Source organism: Puma concolor, chromosome C2, assembly GCF_028749965.1.
Source record: "Puma concolor isolate L17-30 chromosome C2, mPumCon1.1.hap2, whole genome shotgun sequence".
Classification (NCBI taxonomy): Eukaryota; Metazoa; Chordata; class Mammalia; order Carnivora; family Felidae; genus Puma; species Puma concolor.
In genome coordinates, this window is record NC_141675.1 from 37,468,965 (window position 1) to 37,492,127 (window position 23,163).

At 38.2% G+C, this 23,163-nt stretch overlaps 1 protein-coding gene across 8 annotated transcripts in view; it reads right to left on the reverse strand.

Annotated features, from left to right (window-relative positions):
* Positions 1–23,163, reverse strand: part of TFDP2 (transcription factor Dp-2) — a 174,100-nt gene that overhangs the window by 17,477 nt on the left and 133,460 nt on the right. For 6 of the 8 annotated variants that reach the window (XM_025913428.2, XM_086674437.1, XM_086674440.1 and 3 more), the window contains 3 exons: positions 11,229–11,391; positions 7,177–7,323; positions 3,803–3,871 (listed from right to left, as the gene is read on the reverse strand). In XM_025913428.2, coding sequence (XP_025769213.1) covers positions 3,803–3,871; positions 7,177–7,323; positions 11,229–11,391 — 379 coding nt within the window. Of the gene's footprint in view, positions 1–3,802; positions 3,872–7,176; positions 7,324–11,228; positions 11,392–18,274; positions 18,868–23,163 lie in introns of those variants that run through there. The other 2 variants (XM_086674441.1, XM_025913427.2) reach the window with 2 other exon arrangements.

Here is a 23,163-nt window from a genome sequence, read left to right on the forward strand (position 1 = left end):
CATTCTTATCAATAAGGTTGCTTATGTTTGTGAGTAATTGTTGTATATATCTGGGGGCTCCTGTATTCAGCGCATAGACATTTATAATTGTTAGCTCTTCCTGATGGATAGACCCTGTGATTATTATATAATGCCCTTCTTCATCTCTTGTTACAGCCTTTAATTTAAAGTCTAGTTTGTCTGATATAAGTATGGCTACTCCAGCTTTCTTTTGACTTCCAGTGGCATGATAAATAGTTCTCCATCCCCTCACTCTCAATCTGAAGGTGTCCTCAGGTCTAAAATGAGTCTCTGATAGACAGCAAATAGATGGGTCTTGTTTTTTTATCCATTCTGATACTTTATGTCTTTTGGTTGGCGCATTTAGTCCATTTACATTCAGTGTTATTATAGAAAGATATGGGTTTAGAGTCACTGTGATGTCCGTAGGTTTCATGTTTGTAGCGATGTCTCTGGTACTTTGTCTCACAGGATCCCCCTTAGGATCTCTTGTAGGGCTGGGTTTAGTGGTGACGAATTCCTTCAGTTTTTGTTTGTTTGGGAAGACCTTTATCTCTCCTTCTATTCTAAATGACAGACTTGCTGGATAAAGGATTCTCGGCTGCATATTTTTTCTGTTCATCACATGGAAGATTTCCTGCCATTCCTTTCTGGCCTGACAAATGTCAGTAGACGAGTCTTATAGATCTCCCTTTATATGTTACAGCACGTTTATCCCTAGCTGCTTTCAGAATTTTCTCTTTATCCTTGTATTTTGCCAGTTTCATTATGATATTGTCGTGCAGAAGATCGATTCAAGTTACATCTGAAGGGAGTTCTCTGTGCTTCTTGGATTTGAATGCCTTTTTCCTTCCCCAGATCATGGAAGTTCTCAGCTATTATTTCTTCAAGTACACCTTCAGCACCTTTCCCTCTCTCTTCCTCCTCTGGAATACCAATTATGCATAGATTATTTCTCTTTAGTGCATCACTTAATTCTCTAATTTTCCCCTCATACTCCTGGATTTTTTTATCTTTTTCTCAGCTTCTTCTTTTTCCATAATTTTATCTTCTAGTTCACCTATTCTCTCCTCTGCCTCTTCAATCCGAGCCGTGGTTGTCTCCATTTTATTTTGCAGATCATTAATAGCATTTTTTAGCTCCTCCTGGCTTCCTTAGTCCCTTGATCTCTGTAGCAATAGATTCTCTGCTGTCCTTTATACTGTTTTCAAGCCCAGCGATTAATTTTATGACTATTATTCTAAATCCACTTTCTGTTATATTGTTTACATCATTTTTGATCAGTTCATTAGCTGTCGTTATTTCCAGGACTTTTTTTGATGGGAATTTTTCCGTTTTGTCATTTTGAATAGTCCCTGGAGTGGTGCGGGACTTCGGGGCATTTCCCCTGTGCTGTCTTGAATAACTTGTGTTGGTGGGCGGGGCCACAGTCAGACTGGTGTGTACCTTCTCTTCCCCTCTCCTAGGGGCGGGATTCACTGTGGGGTGGCATGGCCCGTCTGGGCTACTTGCACACTGCCGGGTTTGTGGTGCTGGGGATCTGGTGTATTAGCTGGGGTGGATTGGCAAGGTGCACAGGGGCGGGAGGGGCAGGCTCAGCTCGCTTTTCCTTCGGTGATCCACTTCGGGAGGGGCCCTGCGGCACCGGGAGGGAGTCAGACCCGCCGCCGGAGGGATGGATCCGCAGAAGCACAGTTTCTGTGTTCGGTGTTTGCGCGGTGCAAGCAAGTTCCCTGGCAGGAACTGGTTCCCTTTGGGATTTTGGCTGGGGGATGGGCGAGGGAGATGGCGCTGGCGAGCACCTTGGTTCCCCGCCAAGCTGCACTTTGTCGTCCGCGGCTCAACAACTCTCCCTCCCGTTGTCCTTCAGCCCTTCCATTCTCTGAGCAGAGCTGTTAACTTATAACCTTCCAGATGTTAAGTCCCGCTTGCTGTCAGAACACACTCCATCCGGCCCCTCTGCTTTTGCAAGCCAGACTCGGGGGCTCTGCTTTGCCGGCGGGCTGCCCTTCTGCCCTGGCTCCCTCCCGCCAGTCCGTGGAGCGTGCTCCGCCTCTCCGCCCTTCCTACCCTCTTCCGTGGACTCTCGTCTACGCTTGCCTCCGGTGAATCCATTCTGCTAGTCTTCTGGCAATTTTCTGGGTTATTTAGGCAGGTGTGGGTGGAATCTAAGTGATCCACAGGACGCGGTGAGCTCAGCGTCCTCCTACGCTGCCATCTTCCCAGAAGCCTCAAATTTTTTTTTAGTGTTTATTTTTGAGAGAGAGAGACAGCGTGAGCGGGGGAGGGGCGGAGAGAGAGGGAGACACAGAATCTGAAGCAGGCTCCAGGCTGTGAGCTGTCTGTCAGCACAGAGCGTGATGCAGGGCTCGAACTCACGAACTATGAGATTCTGACCTGAGTGATATCGGGCACTTAACTGACTGAGCCACCCAGGCGCTCCCAGAATACACTCTTCAAATATAACCTTATTGGAAATCCTGTATGAAAAATACATAAAATGCTTGCTCCAGCACTAGCTCCTCAGGTAGGTCCAATGGGGTTCAGTGTGAAAAGCAGACACGGAACAATAAGGAAGAAAGAAATGGCCTAATCAGGGTGGAAACATCACCTCCGGGGCTTGCTGTGTTTGGGCAATCTCTGCTCTGTCTGGGGCTATTCCTCTCCCGGCCCTACTTCCTTTCCTATTTCCTTCTCAAATTATACATAGGCCCCTGCAAGGGCTCAACGGTCTTCTCTTGCTGCTCTCGTGTATCATGAACGTGAAACAAATGAACAAATATTAGCATCTAGAAAGTAAAAAACAAAAATGTGGAATATTTAAAAATACCTAACCACATTGTGTCCATTAGACAAAGGGAGTGCTTTAGAAAAAAAACCTGCAAAAAAAGAAAGAAAGAAAAAAACCTGCTACGATATTTGGTAACTTGTTACCTTTATTTCTGAAAAGTGGATTACATCAAAAATTAAATAGGATCTAACTTTTGTCAAATCAAAGTGGATTTTATGAGTGGTTGAAAACTCTTCATATACAGACAATTTGCTGATAAAAAAAAAAGCATAAAGACCCTCTGGCTCATTTTAAAAAGGGTTTCTGATTGCACTGAAAATGACCCCAGTGTACTACTCAAAGTGAATTTTCGTAGCAAATGCAATTACCAAAAATAAATTTTAAAAAAATTACATGTGATTCTACTTCACATGACTTTATACATTGGCTCTATTATATTGAAAAAAACTTCAAATTCCAGGCAATTATCCAAAACACTATAAATATAGGGATCCTTATTACACTATAAAAATTAACTTTCTTAAAAGAAAGGCATTTTAGCTTTTGGTATTTCTACGAAGCTTACTGAATCATTACATGTTATTCTATTATTTACAGATAATAAGTATGACAGGTGGATTTGATTATTTTACTCAAAGAGCCTGAAGTGTAAGCAGTCTTACTTCTTGACATTCCAAATCAGGGCTAACATAATAAACACACAGGAAAGGACTCCTGATATGGTTTCTGTTCAGAGTAAGAATAAGTATCAAAAGTAAACCGTTGCATATATAAGTCACACACAGGGCAAGTGAGCTGCCAGGGAGCCATGATGATGGTGAGAGGTGGAACCTTCGTAAAGCTAGACCATGGAGACGGTGGTGAGCTCAGATGTGGAGAGGTTGCCCTAATGTGGTCCCATCAGGCACTACTCAAGGCACCCAAAGTATTATACACTGACTCTAAAAGCAAGTAAACAGAGCAGCAGAATACAGGCAGGGAAGAGAATGAAAACTATCCTGACATCTTTACCTGCAGGAGAAGTTCTTGCAGCTGGGCCCGCTTCTGCTTTATCCGTTCTATCCGCCTCTGCTTCTCGATCTTTAAAACATGGGTTATGAAAGAACATGAGCATACGTGGAGTATAAAGTACTGCCTACCTTTCAGTTATCTGAGTTATCAAGAACTTTCCTTCAACCTCCATCCATTTTAACTACCAATATCATTACTGAGGAGCAGGGTTAGGGTTAGGGTAAGCAAGTAGGCATGATAGCAGAATTGTGGCAACTATTATCTATAATGACATCCATACACTTAACAAATACTTGGCATGCAGTACTTGTTGCTATTGTTACTCAAGTTCTAATCAGAGTAATAGCTAACATTTAGTGAATACTTACTCTAGGTGCCAGCAACTCAACCAAGCACTTTACACACATTATCTTAATTCATCTTCACAAAACCCTATGAAGTAAGAAGTACTGCGTTTTGCATGTAAAGAAACAGAGGTGTCGAGGGTTAAGGAACTGCCAAAGTTCACGTAGTTACTAAGTGGCAAGAGGCAGGATTTGAACCTAAGCCACCTGGTTCCAGAGACTCTATTATTAATTACTTTGCTACATTAGCCCCTCACGTAAAGAATCAGGGAAGATCTCATTTAAGATCGCAGTTTAACTGACTTTTAAGTGGGCATAGCTCCTAATACAGTTAGCCTGCATACTCAATACACGATTCCAACCTGTAGTAAGGAACATGCTTATGGGGCAAATTTCCCAGCTTCACACAACCATTATTTTCCTCACTCTTTCTGAATTTTCTCTCAGATGACTTCCTCACTGTGTCTTTGGGCAAAAGTCAATGACATCAAATATAACATTTTTCTTGTCTACTCCAACCACGTTTCCTTTTTAAAAAAAAAAAAATTATTTTTGAGAGAGAGAGAATGAATGAATGGGGGAGGGGCAGAGAGAGAGAGAGAGAGAGAGAGAGAGAGAGAGAGAGAGAGAGAAAGGATCTGAAGTGGGCTCTGAGCTGACAGCAGAGAGCCCGACACAGGGCTCAAACTCCCAAAATGTGAGGTCTTGTCCTGAGCCAAAGTTGGGTGCTCAATTGACTGGGCCACCCAGATGCTCCCCACCTCCTCTTTTTTTAAATGACAAGCATGTTTCTTATTTGCTCTGTATCTACTCTAGTATGCACCGGGAGCATCCTCTCATCCTCTAACCACTATACCACTTTCATCCTAAATTACTTAACATTCACTCGAAAATCTGTGTGGCTTTCCATATCTGAAAAGATGTTGTAGGACTTTGTATCTGTATCTACAGCTGGGACAGGCCAGGCCAAGCCACTACCTGCCTCTCATGACCCCCATCTAACACCAGGCTAAGATGTATCGATTCTACCTCTAAAACATTTCTCCAACTTCAGGCCACTGACTTGACTCAAAACATCTCCAATCCACCCCCTCAATTTCCCTCCTCATCTTCCATCAGTTCAACTTCCATCAGTTCAACCCACCAGCAGGGTGATACCTTAGAATGTGTCCTATCAGCCCTCTTTATAATTCTTTCCACTGCTTACAGGATCAAGTCCCAAAGCCTCGCACTTAGAAAGCTATCCCCTTTAGCCTTGCCTGCACTCTGCTCACACCCAGCTGTGAACAGCCCATGCGGGGCCTCTGGAAGGCCCTCCCTGCCCTAAGCCTCTGGGCAAACACCTACATCTCCCTCATAACTGAGCTCAGCAATTTTCTTCTTTCCTTCGAAAAGCCCTCCATTATCTCCCTTTCCAGAGCATCTGTACATATGTCTTTCACAGGAGTAATCAATCAGTTTTGGTAACTCCTTTTGACTATTTTTCCTTTTATCAGAATGAAAGCTCCTGGGGTCAGAGATTTTTGTCTCATATAATCTTTGGGTAAACATGCAGGAACTGCTAAAAGATTTTTGCTTATTGAGTCTTTGTTATCAGCTTAATATTACTGGCAATAAAAATGATCCTCAAATTCCACTGCATGAGAAAGAGAAAGAGAGGTCATTTCCACTGTAGTGTATGTATAACATCCCATAACTTTTGATGAATGTCTAATTTCTCCATCTACAAGTATAATAATACCAAATAAGTTTTGATTTGCTGAGGGGAAAAAGGGATGGAGAAAAACATGAAACTGACCATATTTATCTCCAGAAACTATAGGTAACCTCAATTTATGGCCATGATAGTACAATTATGTCAAACCAATTTAAAATCAGTAGGTTGGGGCACATGCTCATATAGGACAGATTTTCTATAATGATTAAAGTTAATGGAATAAAAATGTTTCTGCAAACATCATCCCAAAATTCATGCAAGCTGAACATTGTATCCTTTGTGATAAAGATACCAATGAAATACCATCTGGTTGTTACGGATTCTAGGGTCAAAGATAAAAGTTTATTTATTTATTTCTTTTTCTTACTTTTTTTTTTTTTTAAATGTATGAAATTTATTGTCAAACTGGTTTCCATACAACACCCAGTGCTCATCCCAAAAGGTGCCCTCCTCAATACCCATCACCCACCCTTCCCTCCCTCCCACCCCCCATCAACCCTCAGTTTGCTCTCATTTTTTAAGAGTCTCTTATGCTTTGGCTCTCTCCCACTCTAACCTCTCTCTTTTTTTTTTCCTTCCCCTCCCCCATGGGTTCCTGTTAAGTTTCTCAGGATCCACATAAGAGTGAAAACATATGGTATCTGTCTTTCTCTGTATGGCTTATTTCACTTAGCATAACACTCTCCAGTTCTGTCCACGTTGCTACAAAGGGCCATATTTCATTCTTTCTCATTGCCACATAGTACTCCATTGTGTACATAAACCACAATTTCTTTATCCATTCATCAGTTGATGGACATTTAGGCTCTTACCATAATTTGGTTATTGTTGAGAGTGCTGCTATAAACATTGGGGTACAAGTGCCCCTATGCATCAAAGATAAAAGTTTAAACACAAGAAGTGAACAGCCAGTTTGATCCTATTTATTTTTTTTGGGGGGGGGGATCTATACAGCAAGCATTTCATCAAATATTATTTCTATTCATGAATTATCAAAAATCTATTGTATAGAGTGCTCAGAATTAAACTATAATAAAGTAAGTATCTTCTCTAAGAAACAGTAAAAATCAAGTCATTTAATTTCTATGTCCCTCAGTTTCATCAGGAATTCAGTCAAACTATACATCTTTCTAAATCTCCTTCTAGTTCTAAAATCCTACACAGAAGAGTCTGCTTAAAAAAAAAAGGAAAAAAAAGGCATAGTATACATGTACAATTAGAAATATTTTAATATTATATGTATTTCTAAATTAAAATGCCTCTTATGTAAAATAAAGCAAACTACTATCTATAAACAGATTTTGCTCACTTACCTCAAGATTTTGACATTCCTGAGCAGAATTGGTAGGCAGGCCAATCCACTTGATTTCTTTTTTTTCCTTTGAAATTATGTTCATTGCCATTAGCACATTTAAAGCATCATAAACTCTTCTCCTAATATTCTTCTGGTCATAGGCCTGCTAAAAAATAATTTTTAATGAGTGATAAACTTCAAGGGTTAAGATATAGTCACAGGATATTAAGATATTTAACTAATATTATTATTATTGTACCTTCAGAGTGCTTAAAGAATTCCATAGCCAGTGAAATACCCTTCAAAAGTAAAGAAGAGATAAAGATACTTCCTAACAATCTAAAACATAAAACAATCTCAAAAATAAAGATTATGACACCCACAGATCTAAATTAAGAAACACTAAAGGGCCTTCTTTAAGCAGAATAAAGACGGATAGGATCTAAGATGGGAGTTTGGAGACACAGTATGTGGAATGAAGACCACTTGAAAGGTAAATCTGTGGGTATATCTCAATTAACCTCATTGTATAAAACAATGCGTCTTGTGGAATCAAGAATATATATAGAACTAACATACATGACAACAGTATGTATATCAGAGGGGTAATGTTAAAGTGGGCTGAAACCCTGCATTGTCTGGCAGGATATTAGACTCTGAAAAGAATGCATGTTTCAAGCTCTAGGTGAACAGTGCTTTCAAGTATGTGGTCCAAGGACTAGTACTGATCTGCAAACTGTTACTAGTCTACAATGAAAACAGGGAACTTGCACAAAACATCATTACATAGAGCACTAAAACACAGTTTACTTCAGCTGATTTTTTGTTTTGTTTTGTTTTGTTTTTAATGGCAGCAAGATTTTCTCAGTGAAAGAGACTGTTTCAACTTAGACTGTGGAAAAAGTCCATTTTATTGTGGACAAGCAGTTCCTAAGAACAAAATCCAATCAATCAAATGCCATGATAATAAAGGATGCTGGAGTACACTGAATCCATTTAAGTACAGAACTAAACTTATATAAATAGGAGATTAAAGTTATAGAACTGAGTGTAAATATTAGAATTCCTGACACTGTAGGGGCACCTGGGTGGCTCAGTCACTTAAGCATTTGACTCTCGATTTCAGCTCAGGTCATGATCTCATGGACCGTGAGTTTGAGCCCCATGTTGGGCTCTGTGCTGACAGCGTATAGCCAGCTTGGAATTCTGTCTCTCTCTCTGCCCCTTCCCAGCTTGTGCGCGCACTCTCTCTCTCTCTCTCTCAAAATAAATAAATAAACTTAAAAAAACCCTGAAATTCTGACACTTTAGAAATAACAATAATATTGGGGCGCCTGGGTGGCTCAGTCTGTTAGGCATCGGGCTTCAGCTCAGGTCATGATCTCGCGGTCCGTGAGTTCAAGCCCTGCATCGGGCTCTGTGCTGACAGCTCAGAGCCTGGAGCCTGTTTCAGATTCTGTGTCTCCCTCTCTCTCTGACCCTCCCCTGTTCATGCTCTGTCTCTCCCTGTCTCAAAAATAAATAAACATTAAAAAAAAAATTAAAAAAAAAAAGAAATAACAATAATATAGTAAAAAATATGAGGAAGAGGCAACAAATTAAGTCTGCTTATGTTCTCCTTGATATTTTAAAGGGTTTGGGATTCAACACAGATGAACTATTCAGACAGATGAACTAAGTAATAATAGAGGTTTGGCACAATATATTCATTTAAAGTCATAATAACAACCATAATAATATTATTCTTTTAACAATTATCACGAATATAGTCAATCTGAATCCTGTGGTAGAGAGGAAAAATAGGAGATATAGTACATATAAATATATTAACTTTTTCCTCTCTATAATCAACATACTGGTACAGGTGATAACAAACAAAAGAAATAAAATATTGAAGTTACTTAAAGTCATAAAGATAATCAACTAAAGAACTAAAGACTACAAATCTTCCAAATTATCAAAAAAAATAATGCAGAAGGGAAGAGAAAAAAACCCAACCCTTGCTTCTATTCAGGGGTGGGGATAGGGATGGTTAGTAAAAATGTTGATGATGAAACATGCTAAGAAAAAATGCCTCAGTACAGTGACATCTGAGTGAAAACTGGAGGAGAAAAACCATATGGTTCCTTAGCAAAGAGATTCAGACAAAAGAAATAGCAAGTGTAATAGTCTGATAAGGAGCATATCTGGCATAGTCACCCCAAAACAAAAAAATAAAAAACCCACCAATCTCATTCATGACCAGTGTAAAACTCCTAAATTTTCAGGAAATTATACAGAATTTGATTGAATTCAATATCCATTTCGGATTTGTTTTAATTAAGAAAAATGAAAGAGGGGCGCCTGGGTGGCTCAGTCGGTTAAGACTTTGACTTCAGTTCAGGTCATGATCTTGCAGTCTGTGAGTTCAAGCCTCACGTCGGACCCTGTGCTGACAGCTCAGAGCCTGGAGCCTGCTTCAGATTCTGTGTCTCCCTCTCTCTCTGCTCCTCCCCCGCTTATGCTCTGTCTCTCTCTCTCTCTCTCTCTCTCTCTCAAAAATCAATGTTAAAAAAAAAAAGTTTGTAGAAAAATGAAAGAAATGTTACGTATGCTATAGTGTAGTAACTGAGATGGTGCATAGTAGCAGATGAGATCAGAGAGGTAATGGTGGGCCAGGTCACATAGGGTCTTGTAGAACATTTTGAGAACTTTCACTTTCACTCAGAATCAGAATGCCATATATCTTCTCTACAGATGCCAGAGAAAAGAAACATCTAATGGCTCACAAGAAAAATCTCAAAGTGATCCAAAAAATATAAATAGTTCCACTCACAGTCTCTGAACACAGGTAATAAAAGTGAAAATTCAGACAAACAAACAAAATTCCCTATCACCTGGAACTATAAAAATTCTAATGCCATTCTTAGGTCAGAGAGGAAATTAAAACCAAAGTTGCAGAATATCTAAAGTATAACATTATATCAGAATCAATGGGATATGGCTAAAGCAGCGCACAAGGAAAAGTCACAGCCATAAAGATTTTCATTACTAAACAAAAATAATAAAAGTAAATAAAGTATACATCAGAGTCTACAGGGTAGAAAAGTAACAAAAGTAACTTCAGGAAAGAGAAGAGAATATTAAATGAAGATTAAAAAAAAGAAATTAACTGCAAAACAGGAGGGTCAGTACAAATTCAAGAGATGGTTTGTTGGGAAAAATAACTGCAAATAATTAAAAAAAATTTTTTTTAAATTACTGTTTATTTACTTTTGAGAGAGTGAGACACAGCATGAACCAGGGAGGGGGAGAGAGAGAGGGAGACACAACTGAACTCACAAACCTCAAGATCATGACCTGAGGTGAAGTCGGAAGCTTAACTGACTGAGCCACCCAGGTGCCCCTGCAAATAATTTTGAGAACACGAATGAAATGGAAGATTTCCTAAGAATATATAAAACACCAAACTGAATCTAAGAGAGAAAGAAATTTTTTTAATGCTTATTTCTTTTTGAGAGAGACAGAGTGTAAGTGGGGGAGTGTAGAAAGAGAGGGAGACAGAGAATCTGAATCAGGCACCAGGCTCTGAGCTGTCAGCACAGATCCCGATGTGGAGCTGGAACTCACAAACCGTGAGATCATGACCTGAGCCGAAGTTGGAACCTTAACTTACTGAGCCACCCAAGTGCCCACAACTGAGTTTTTAATAGACATGTTCATGTATTATTTTTTCAATTAAAAACAAGACAAAATTTTCTGATTGACTTGGACACAAAGAAACACCAAAGGACTCAGAAACATCTCCAAAGTCATTCAAATATAAACGTTTCTTTTGTAACCCCCAAAACTACGTTTTAAAAATACATGTTCATCTTCATGTTTAAGTATATAATAAAAGAATCCTTTCTAAAACAAAACAAACAAAAAGTCAACAACAAAAGAACTCCCCAGAAGACAATATGAAACCCTCAAGTAAAGGAGTTGGGGATTCCCTAGCTTGTCCGAGTCCTTAAATCAAGGACATAGTCACCCCAGAGATACACTGTTTCATCACTCATCACATCAACGTCAAGGGAATGATCTACCTACCGAATCAGCTGCCAAATGGTTATTTGAATTGGTGAACTCTGATACCAGCTCATCAGCCACTTCATTATATGATGTTGTACCTTTCCGCTGAACTTTCTCACACACTTTCATGGAAAAATGTCTCAAGCCTTTTCCATTTTTATCTCCTTTTTTGCTTCGTTTACTAAAAGAGAAAAATATATTTATACACCAGACTTCCTTTACAAAAATATAAAGTAATGTGAGAATATAGTAATTTGATGTTTGTTTCAAGTGGTAAATTTTAAAGAATTAAAAAAAATTTTTTTTGTTTATTTATTTATTTTTGAGAAAGAAAGACACAACGTGAATTGGGGAGGGGCAGGGACAGAAAGAGACACAGAATCCAAAGCAGGCTCCAGGCTCTGAACTGTCAGCGTAGAGCCCGATGTGAGGCTTGAACTTGTGAACTGCGAGGTCATGACCTGAGCCGAAGTCGGACGTTTAACCAACTGAGCCACTCAGGTACCCCTCAAGTGGTAAATTTTAAACTGAATTAGAAATGAAGAAACGTTTTTGAACTTACAATGTTATATATAAACTTATAATGCTTTTGCCTTACAAGCTTAATAAAGTATGAAGTTAGAGTGCTTTTCTACACACATCATTCATTTATCAACAAGTATTTACTGACCAGTAACTTACTATTATGTGCCAGGTACTGTTCTACACACTAGGAATAAATCCATGAAAGGAACAGACAAAAACACTGCCTAGCCTAGTAGAGTTTACATGCTTACCTTTTGGTATTCTATGTATGCTACAGTTCTATTTCACCTAAAATTAAAAGTACCACTTTCATCAGTTTCATTTATCTACTAAATTTTCAAACAGAGGTCATACTATTAATAACAGATCTAAGTCTTCAATTACTTTAAGTTTGGTTAATGCCTAGGCCCAAACTTTGATAACTTACTAACATTTTCAGGGGTTCAATTTAATTCTACTAATTTCTGAGTGCCAACTATATGCCAAGAACTGGAATAAGGACTAGAGCACACAAACGACAATTGAGGCAAAATCTTTTCTCTCAGTACTGAGTCTTGGCAGACGGGAGAAAGACAAAACAGACCTAAAAGGACAGAGAATTCCAATATAGTAAGGTAAGTGCCACGTCAGTTACTTACAATGTTCATGGGAATTAGGAAGAGGGACACCTCATCTAACCTAGAGGAGGAAGACTTGCTGGGGTAAAAGCCAAATGAAAACAATAAACAAAATGAAAAGGCAACGTACGGAATGGGAGAAAATATTTACAAACCCTTTATCTGATAGGGGGTCAATATCCAAAATATCTAAAAAATTCCAACAATTCATTAACAAAAAAACCCACACATCCAAATTAAAAAATGGGCAAAAGACATGAATAGAAACTTCTCTGAAGAAAACACACAAATGGCCAACAGCTATATGAAAAGGTGCTCAACATTGCTAATCATCAGAAAGCTGTAAATCAAAACCACAATGAAGTATTATCTCACACCTGTTAGGATGGCTATTTTTAAAAATTGACAGAAACAAAAGGTAGGTGTTGGTGAGAATATGGAGAAATTAGCACCCTTTTACAAATGGAAAATGGTACAGTTGCTATGAAAAAAGTATGAAGGTTCCTCAAAATATTTAAAATAGAATTTCCATAAGATCCAGAAATCCCACTTCTGGGTATATATCCAAAAGAATTGAAATCAGGATCTCAAGGAGGCATTTGCACTCTCCTATTCACTGTAGCATGATTCGCAATAGCCAAGATATGGAACCAACCTCAATGTCCATAGGTAGATAAATGGATTAAAAAATATGGTTTATACATACAGTGGAATATTATTTGGCCTCAAAAGAGAATGAAAGCCTGCCATATGCAGTAAACAAGGATGAGCCTGGAGGACATTATGCTAAGCCAGTCACAGAAGGACAAATAATGCATGATTCCACTTGTATAAGGTGTCCCACACAGTCAAACACATAGAGGCAAAGAGCAGAATGGTGCTTGCTGGAAGGAAAGGGGAAATAGGGAATTGCTCAACAGGTATAAAGTTTCATTTACGCAAAATGAGCAAGTTCTAGAGATCTGCTGACACAACCTAGTGTCGGTAGTCAATGATAATGTACGCTTACAAATTTGTTAGTGGTAAATCTCATGTTAAGTGTTCTTAACACCAGCACCAGCACCAGCAGCATCACCACAAAGATAAACATGCACTTGATCATGTTCCACTAGTATAATTATATTCACTTATAAATTATTTACATGTTCTGTGTTACATACCTTAAGAAATAGACTAAATGTATTTTTTAAAAGAATGAAGTAAGGATATCTACTTTCTTTTTCCCAAATTCCCAAAGAATCACGTGGCCATTCACTGTGGTCAGACTACTGCTGAAATACTGGGAAGACATTAAAGGTGTTAAGTGGGGGAGTGACACAGTGAGATTTTTAGTTAGGCAGAGATTCTGGCTGCAAAGTAGAAGATGCACTTACGAGGGGCAAGAGCAGAGACAGGAAGAACAGTTGAGAGGCAAGCCAGGCAAGAAATATCAAGTCCTGAAACTGGGGCAACTGGTAGGGCTGGATAAGAAGAGACGGCTTTGCATAAATTTTAAAGATAAAAATCAGTAGAAGGAAGTGACTGATGTGAACGGTGAGAAAGAGGGAAATAAGAGAATGACCCTCAGGAAGAGGCATCATTTACTGAGATCAAGGAGACATGAACAAGTTCATGAGTTCCATTTTAAACCTGCTCATCTGCACAGTCCAATACCTAGGTATACTCACATGCAGCTACTGAGCACTTGAAATCTGGGAAGTCTGAATTGAGATATGTTTTAAGTATCAAATACACACTGAGTTTCAAAGCTTGTATGAGAAATCAATGTAAAATATCTGAGTAACCTTTACATTAATTAATGTTGAAATATATTTTTTTTTTTTTTTTTAAATTGTTTTTATTTTTTATTTTATTTAAAAAAAAATTTTTTTTTTCAACGTTTATTTATTTTTGGGACAGAGAGAGACAGAGCATGAACGGGGGAGGGGCAGAGAGAGAGGGAGACACAGAATCGGAAACAGGCTCCAGGCTCTGAGCCATCAGCCCAGAGCCCGACGCGGGGCTCGAACTCACGGACCGCGAGATCGTGACCTGGCTGAAGTCGGACGCTTAACCGACTGCGCCACCCAGGCGCCCCTATTTTATTTGTTTTTTAAGGTTTATTTTGAGAGAGAGAGAGATTGTGGGTGAGCGGGGGAGGGAGGGAGAGGGGGAGAGAGAGAGAGAGAGAGAGAATGTCCCAATAGGCTCTTGACGGTCAGCACAGAGCCTGACATGGGGCTCAAACTCATGAATCATGAGATCATAGCCTGTGCCAAAATCAAGAATCAGACACTTAACTGACTGAGCCATCCAGGTGCCCCTGAAATATAATATTTTAGATACACTGGATTAAATAAGAGATATAAAAATTAACTTCAGGGGTGCCTGGCTGGCTCAGTTGGTAGAGCACGCAGGTTTTGATCTTGGGTTTGTGAATTCAAGCCCCATGTTGGGTGTAGAGATTAAAAATAAAATCTTGTCCCGAGATCATTATTACCCTATATATTAACTAACTTGGATTAAAAAAAAAATTATCCAGACACTAAAAATAAATAAATAAAATCTTTAAAAAATTAATGTCATATTTTTTATTTTTTTAATTATTATAAAATTAAAAGTCACATGTGTCTCCTATTACATTTCTATTGTGGGGCACCTGAGTGGCTCAGCTGGTTAAGCGTCCGAGTTTCACTAAGGTCATGATCTCACAGTTCATGAGTTCGAGTCCTGTATCAGGCTCTTCTGTGCTAGCAGCTCAGAGCCTGGGACCTGCTGCGGATTCTGTGTGTGTTTCTCTCTGTCCCTCCCCTGCTAGTGCTCTGTCTCTCTCTCAAAAATAGTAAACATTAAAAAAAAAATCACATTTCTATTGGTCAGCAATGATACAGAGTCTGACATGTCAAGAGAATTTCCCAATCAATATATTAAATAGATAGTTAAATATGCAAGTCTCACTTTGTAAGTGAGCTTATAGGATAGGTCACTTACAAACTTATCAGCATGTGTACCATGCCAACCTTCTTCCTATCAGTCTCAAAGGATTAGGTATTCCTCTTTGTTTTTAAATCTAAGCTCCTTTTTTAAAGATAACAGCTTTATTGAAATATAATTGACATACCATAAATTCCATTTTTTAAAGTATACAATTCAGTGGTTTTTAAGAATTATGAAACCATCACCACAATCTAATTTCTTCACCCTAAGAAGAAATGCTGTACCCACTGACAGTCATACCTCACTCCCTAGCCCCTACTATTCTACTCTCTGTTGCTATGGATTTGCCTATTTGCCAAAGTCAACTTTTCAACTTGAGTTTTTTCACTCCAGTGCTTCTGTTTCTGTATTTGCTCTCCTTTGAGCTGTTCTATCCAGTGTTTGTTCTTAATATATAACTTTATTGTGAACCTGGAATCTGATAAAGACTTCAGATCCAACTGCCACTTTAAAGGTAATACCAAGGACAGAAGAACAAGTTAAATTACACTACAGGGATGCAATAAGCAAACTTTTTTTTTTAAGTGTATTTATTTTGAGAGAGAGAGAGAGAGTACACATGAGTGTGAGCAGGAAATAGGGCAGAGAAGGAGGGAGAGAGAATCCCAATCTGTTTAGCATGGAGTCTGACGTGAGGGGCTCATCTCAGGAACCGTGAGATAATGACCTCAACCGAAACCAAGAGTCAGATGTTTAACCAACTGAGCCACCCAGGTGCCCCAGTAAGCAAACTCTTTAGGCTTTCTCTTTAGGATACATAAAGTGATTTCTTCAATTAAAAATCTGTAAGGGAAAAAAAGAGGGAGGGAGGGAGAGAGAAGGGGAGTTAGGGGGGAGGATAGATACAGAAGGGGAATCTACAGATTTTATAAGACATATAAATTTATTTCAAATAGACTGTAACACACACACACACACACACACACACACACACACACACACACACACCAGTTATAGGGGACTCTGGGAAAACAGCAATACCAGTATAGTTTTCAAACTCTCCAAATCCCCATATAAAAAGAGAACAACTACACAGCAAAACCAAAACTCCATGATAGCACTCACAACAAAAGGAAAGGGGTCAAGCAGTTATCCTGCTTTCTTATAGGAACTGTACCTGCAGGTAAATAAATAGTAAAAGAGAGAAAGTGTCTTTATATAAAAATAGTGCCAGTAGTTAGAATAACACTAACTGCAACTCACAAGAAATTAAGAGTTATAACCATTAAACACTGGTTGTGTTACCATCATTAAAAAAAAGAGACAATGGAAGAACACACATCATCTATAGTCTTGCCAAGGATCAAACACCAGTCTACAAAGCCACTGAATCCTATTGCCAAACTACACGAAACACCGAAAACAGGAAGATACTGAGATGCACATGAGTATGAAATCAAGAAGATCTAGACTGTGGGAAACTGCAGAGGCCAAATAGCCTAGTTTCAACAACTAAAGTATAAGGAAAATAAGGGGACAGAAGGGAAATCTATATATAAAAGATAACTTTTTTTTTAAACTTTATTTATTTTTGAGAGACAGAGAGACAGAGCATGAGCAGGGGAAGGGCAGACAGAGAGGGAGACACAGAATCTGAAGCAGGCTCCAGGCTCTGAGCTGTCAGCACAGAACCCGACACAGGGCTTGAACCCACAAACTGTGAGATCACGACCTCAGCCAAAGTCGGGCACCCAACTGACTGAGCCACCCAGGCATCCCTCAACTTTTTAAAAAAATGGACAAGACTAAAATGTGCCAAAGGATGCACATTTAGGTAATAAAACTATTTAAAAATGCAAGGAAGTGATTACTATAAAAACAGGGATAATGGTTAATTATAGGGGAGAGAGGGTATAGTTATTTGCATGGGACATGGCTTCTGGGTTATACTTCTTGATCTGGCGATGGTTATAAGACTGTTTGCCTTCATTAGTCATACATTTGCTTTTCGATTTTTCTGTAACTGGTATTTATTTATTTTTTAATTTATTTATTGTTTAATTTACATCCAAGTTAGTTAGTATATGGTGGTGCCACAATGATTTCAGGAGTAGATTCCTTAATGCCCCTTACCCATTTACACCATGCCCTCTCCCACAACCCCTCCAGCAACCCTCTGTCTGTTCTCTATATTTAAGAGTCTTTCATGTTTTGTTCCCCTCCCCATTTTTATATTATTTTTGCTTCCCTTCCCTTATGTTCTTCTGTTTGTATCTTAAATTCTTCATGAGTGAAGTCATATGGTATTTGTCTTTCTCTGATTTCACTTAGCATAATACCCTCTAGTTCCATCCACGCAGTTGCAAATGGCAAGATTTCATTCTGATTACTGAGTAATACTCCATTGTATGTATGTATGTATGTATGTGTGTGTGTATATATATATATATATGTATGTATATACATATACATATATCACACACATCATCTTTATCCATTCACCCATTGATGGACATTTGGGCTCTTTCCATACTCTGGCTATTGTCGATAGCACTGCTATAAATATTGGGGTGCTCATAGGCCTCTTCGAAACAGTATATCAGGTATCCCTTGGATAAATACCTAGTAATGCAATCGCTAGGTCAGAGGATAGTTCTATTTGTAATTTTTTGAGGAAACTCCATACTGTTTTCCAGAGTGGTTGCACCAGTTTGCATTCCCACCAGCAGTGCAAGAGATCCTCTTTCTCTGCATCCTCGCCAATATGTTGTTGCCTGAGTTGTTAATATTGGCATTCTGACAGGTGTGAGGTGGTAACTCACTGTGGTTTTGATTTATATTTCCCTGATGATGAGGGATGCTGCGCATTTTTTCATGTGTCAGTTGGCCATCTGGATGTCTTCTTTGGAGAAGTGTCTATTCATGTCTTTTGCCCATTTCTTCACTGGATTATTTGTTTTCTGGGTGTTGAGTTTGGTAAGTTCTTTATAGATTTTGGATACTAACTCTTTATTTGATATGCCGTTTGCAAATATCTTCTCCCATTCCGTCGGTTGCCTTTTAGTTTTGCTGATCGTTTCCTTCGCTGTGCAGAAGCTTTTTATTTTGCTGAGGTCCCAATAGTTCATTTTTGCTTTGTTTCTCTTGCCTCCAGAGACATGTTGAGTAAGAAGTTGCTGCGGCCAAGATCAAAGAAGTTTTTGCCTGCTTTCTCGAGGATTTTGATGGCTTCCTGTCTTACATTGAGGTCTTTCATCCATTTTGAGTTTATTTTTGTGTATGGTGTAACAAAGTGGTCCAGGTTCATTCTTCTGCATGTCACTGTCCAGTTTTCCCAGCACCACTTGCTGAAGAGACTGTCTTTATTCCATTGGATAGTCTTTCCTGCTTTGTCAAAGATTAGTTGGCCATAGGTTTCTGGGTCCATTTCTGTGTTCTCTATTCTGTTCCACTGATCTGAGCGTCTGTTTTTGTGCCAGTATATAACTGAATTATATTTTACAAAAAAAACCCAGCAAACAAAACATGACATTTGAAACAGACAGAAATTTGAATACTGCATATTTGATATTAAGGAATTATCATTAATTTTCTTAGGTATAACAATGATATTGTAGATATATTTAAAAAGGAGTTTTTTTTTTTTTTTTTAATTTTTTTTTCAACGTTTTTTTTTATTTATTTTTGGGACAGAGAGAGACGGAGCATGAACGGGGGAGGGGCAGAGAGAGAGGGAGACACAGAATTGGAAACAGGCTCCAGGCTCTGAGCCATCCGCCCAGAGCCCGACGCGGGGCTCGAACTCACGGACCGCGAGATCGTGACCTGGCTAAAGTCGGACGCTTAACCGACTGCGCCACCCAGGCGCCCCTAAAAAGGAGTTTTTTAAGATACCAGTACGGAGATTTATGATGAAAATGATAGGATGCCAGAGATTTGCTTTACAATACAGGAGGGAGTATATACAAAATGAGATATGCCATGAATTGATTGTTGTTGAAGTTCAGAGATGTGCACACATAGGGGGTTCACGATACCAGTCATCTACTTCTGCATTTTAAATTCTCTAAATTAGTCTTTTAAAAAGAGAGAAAAAAGAATGGTTTGAGCATATCTTTGATTATTTACAATGGTTTAGTCCTATCCTCAGTTTCCTATACTCAGCTCAGCTTTCTCAGGAAGGGGTGTTTAAACATCACAATACCCTATTAATATAAAGGACAACTCAACATGTACAATATGTAACTCTGGATCCTACTGCAATTCTCATCTAGATGAGTGACAGAACCATCCACCCAATCATCCTAACCAAAAACCAGATTCATCCTACGTTCTTCTAATTCCCTTTCTAATGAATCAATCTAATTGTATTAAATCTAATCTACTTCAAGGCCTAACTAGCTTTTGAATTTCACTTCTCTAAGTTCTCACTGCCCTAGGTTCAGGCCCTCATCATCTCTCTAAGAATATCACTAGAGCCTTATAAGGGTTCTCCTTTGTGCTGTCTAGAGGCATTCCAATCCCTCCTCCATAAGGCCATTATGGTGATCTTTCTACGTAAACTGGATCACGGCCTATTCAGTTTAAAATCAGTGGTAATGGCAAATAGTAAATACTTACTGAATGCTACGTATGTGCTAGTTACTGTTCTAAGTAATTTCATTTTTTAAAAGAATCTACCAATTCCCATTTGCTACATATACTTTCACACAAAGCCCACTCTATGCTGATTTGCCCTCAGTGTTTGGGGTACTTAGGATACAAATGGCTAGCCATATGTAAATATGTATAATTAGTACAAGGTAGGCAAAAAAAGGAAATAAGAACTGTTAAAAATAGTGCATGAGTTATTTCTGAAAGAAATATGTTGTGTATGGGGTTTTATATTTATGCTAAGAAGTGGATAATGGTTTAAGTAAATAAAATTCTCAACTCCATGTTTATAAACTTTTTAAAAGCGAGGGATGGAGCAGGGTTGTTGTTTTTCATGTAATTCTAGGTCTTTTTTAAAAAGGGAGCAATAAGAGGCGCCTGGGTGGCTGAGTTGGTTAAGCATCCGACTTTGGCTTAGGTCGTGATCTCACAGTTCATGGGTTCAAGCCCTGCATTGGGCTCTGTGCCAACAGCTCAGAACCTGGAGCCTGACACAGATTCTCTGTGTGTGTCTCTCTCTGCCCCTCCCCCACTTGTGCTCTCTCAAAAACAAATAAACATTTTTAAAAAAAATAAAAAGGGAGCAATAAGATAATCATAGCATAGTGTAGGGCGATCACCTGACTAATTTGCCTTCTATTGTCAGACATGGATAAAATTTAAAGGAAGAAACTAAACACAGTCCTTAAATAGGAAAAACTAGACTTTCAATAGCTGATGAACATGACCTTGAAACAAATACAAGACCATATATAAGAATTTTATAAGATTAGTTGAGTTAATGAAATAAGATTTAATTATAAAATATAAATAGAAAATAAAATAATTTTATAAGAATTTTTAGGATTTTATAAAAATATATTTTTACAGATTTTATAAAAATATAAAGATAAAATAGTTTTATACAATCAGTTCATGAACTTGAAGAAAACTGGTTAAATACCAACACTGGTAAACTATTTATTAGCTATGTGTTTTGAACAGTTTACTTCATTTAGCTCTGACCCATGATACTCCTCTGCCTGAAAAACAGAAATACAAGTGCCTGTCTCACAAGGCTGCTATGAGGAAGGATTAAACTCTTCATGAGTTACCAGAATTTTCATGAGCAATACAAAACTGAAGGATACTACTCAGCCCTGGCTGAATCAAGAAATTAAACTTGGCCAATAAACACATAAAAAGACGCTTAACATCAATAATCATTAGGGAAATGCAAACAAAACCCCAATGAGATTAGGATGGCTATTATCAAAACCAAAAAGAAGTGTTGTGAGAATGTGGAGGAACTGGAACCTTTGTACATTGCTGGTAACAATGTAAATGGTGCAGTAGCTATAAAAAATACTACAATGGTTCCTCAAACACTTAAACATAGAATTACCATCTGATCCAGTAATTTTACTTTGTGTTATTACAGCTAAAGAAATTAATAATAGGGACTCCAACAGATACTTCTTATACCCACCTTCACAGCAACAATATTCACAACAGTCAAAAGGTGAAAACAACCCAAATGTCCATCAACATATGAATAAACAAAACATAGTACATGCATATAATGGAACATTATTTAGCCGTAACAAAGAATGAAATCCTGATACATGCTCTAACATTAATAAACCTTAAAGACATGGTAAGTAAAATAAGTCAGAGATGAAAGAGTAAATACTATATGATTCCTCCTACATGAAATAGAAATAGTCAAGTTCATAGAGACAGATAGTAAAACTATGGTTACTGGAGCTGGGGGAGGGGGAAGTGGAAGTTATTGTTTACTGGGTACAGGATTTCAGTATGGGATGGTGAAAAAGTTCTGGAGATGGATAGTGGTGATAGGTGAACAATAGTTTATTATTTATGTACTCAGTGGTTCTTTTGGTTTTAAACTTATTTATGTTTTGTTGTCTTTTATGCTTAAGTGTTGATGGTGTCATGGCTTCATTAGCCACTATATTTTTGTAAAATAAGGTGCCATGGTTTTAGCATTTTATCATTAGTTATGGCTAAAAACCCAAATTCAATATAGAAAGGATCATGCCTCTCAGCAAAACATTTACAAATTCTATTGTTCTTCATTCTTTAAATCACTCCCACTTCAAATCTGGTTTACTACTATCAGGGTCACATTCAGAAAAGGTCTGCCTTTTCTTGAGAAAATAGTTCAGGAATGCTCGCTTCACCATCATAAAATGAGAGTTAAAGACAAAATAGTATAAAGTTTGCTTTCTAATGTAGTTAGTAATTTTATTTTATTTTATTTTTTTTAAGTATATTTTTGACAGAGAGTGTGCGCGTGTGCGCACGCACGCGCATGAGTGTGGGAGGGGCAGAGAGAGGGAGACACAGAATCTGAAGCAGGCTCCAGGCTCTGGGCTGTCAGCACAGAGCCCGATGTGGGGCTCGAATTCACGGACCGCGAGATCATGACCTGAGCTGAAGTGGGACGCTCAACCGACTGAGCGACCCAGGCACCCATGTGGTTAATAATTTTAAATAATAAACTTAAAACTAGGCCTATTTAAAAATTTTACATAATTGTGAAATGCTATAAAAATAAATGCCAAAAAAGTATACATTTCACATGTATTCTGTGTGATTTTAAGTTACGTTACACAAATTAACCTTAAAGAGTAACTCAAATTAGGTCAAACACCTAAATGTAGGAGCAAAAACTATAAAACTCTTAGAAGAAAACACAGGCTAAGGCTTCATGATTTTGGCTTTTTCAATTGTTTTTTAAAGATGACACCAAAAGCATAAGCAATACAAGAATCAAAAAACATATATTAAACCCAACCAAAATTAAAAACTTTGTATTTCAAAGGACACCATCAAGTAGGTGAAAAGATAACTGAGACAGAATAAGACATTGTTTTGCAAATCATATATCTGATAAGGATCTTGCCTCTATAATACATATAGAACTCTTACAACTCAATAATTAAAGACCAAAGGATTTAGAAAGACTTTTTCAAAGAAGATATATAAAGGTCCTATAAGCACATGAAAAGATGCTCAACAGCATTAGCCATTAGGGAAATGCAAATCAAAACCATGATGAAATATCATTTCACATCCACAAGGATGGCTCCATAAAAAAGACAAATAATAAGTGTTGGATAGATGTGGAGAAATTGGAAGCTGTTGCTGGTGGGAATGTAAAATGGTACAGCCACTCCAGAAGACAGCCTGTCAGTTACTCAAAAGGCTAAAGAATTACCATATGACCTTGCAATTCC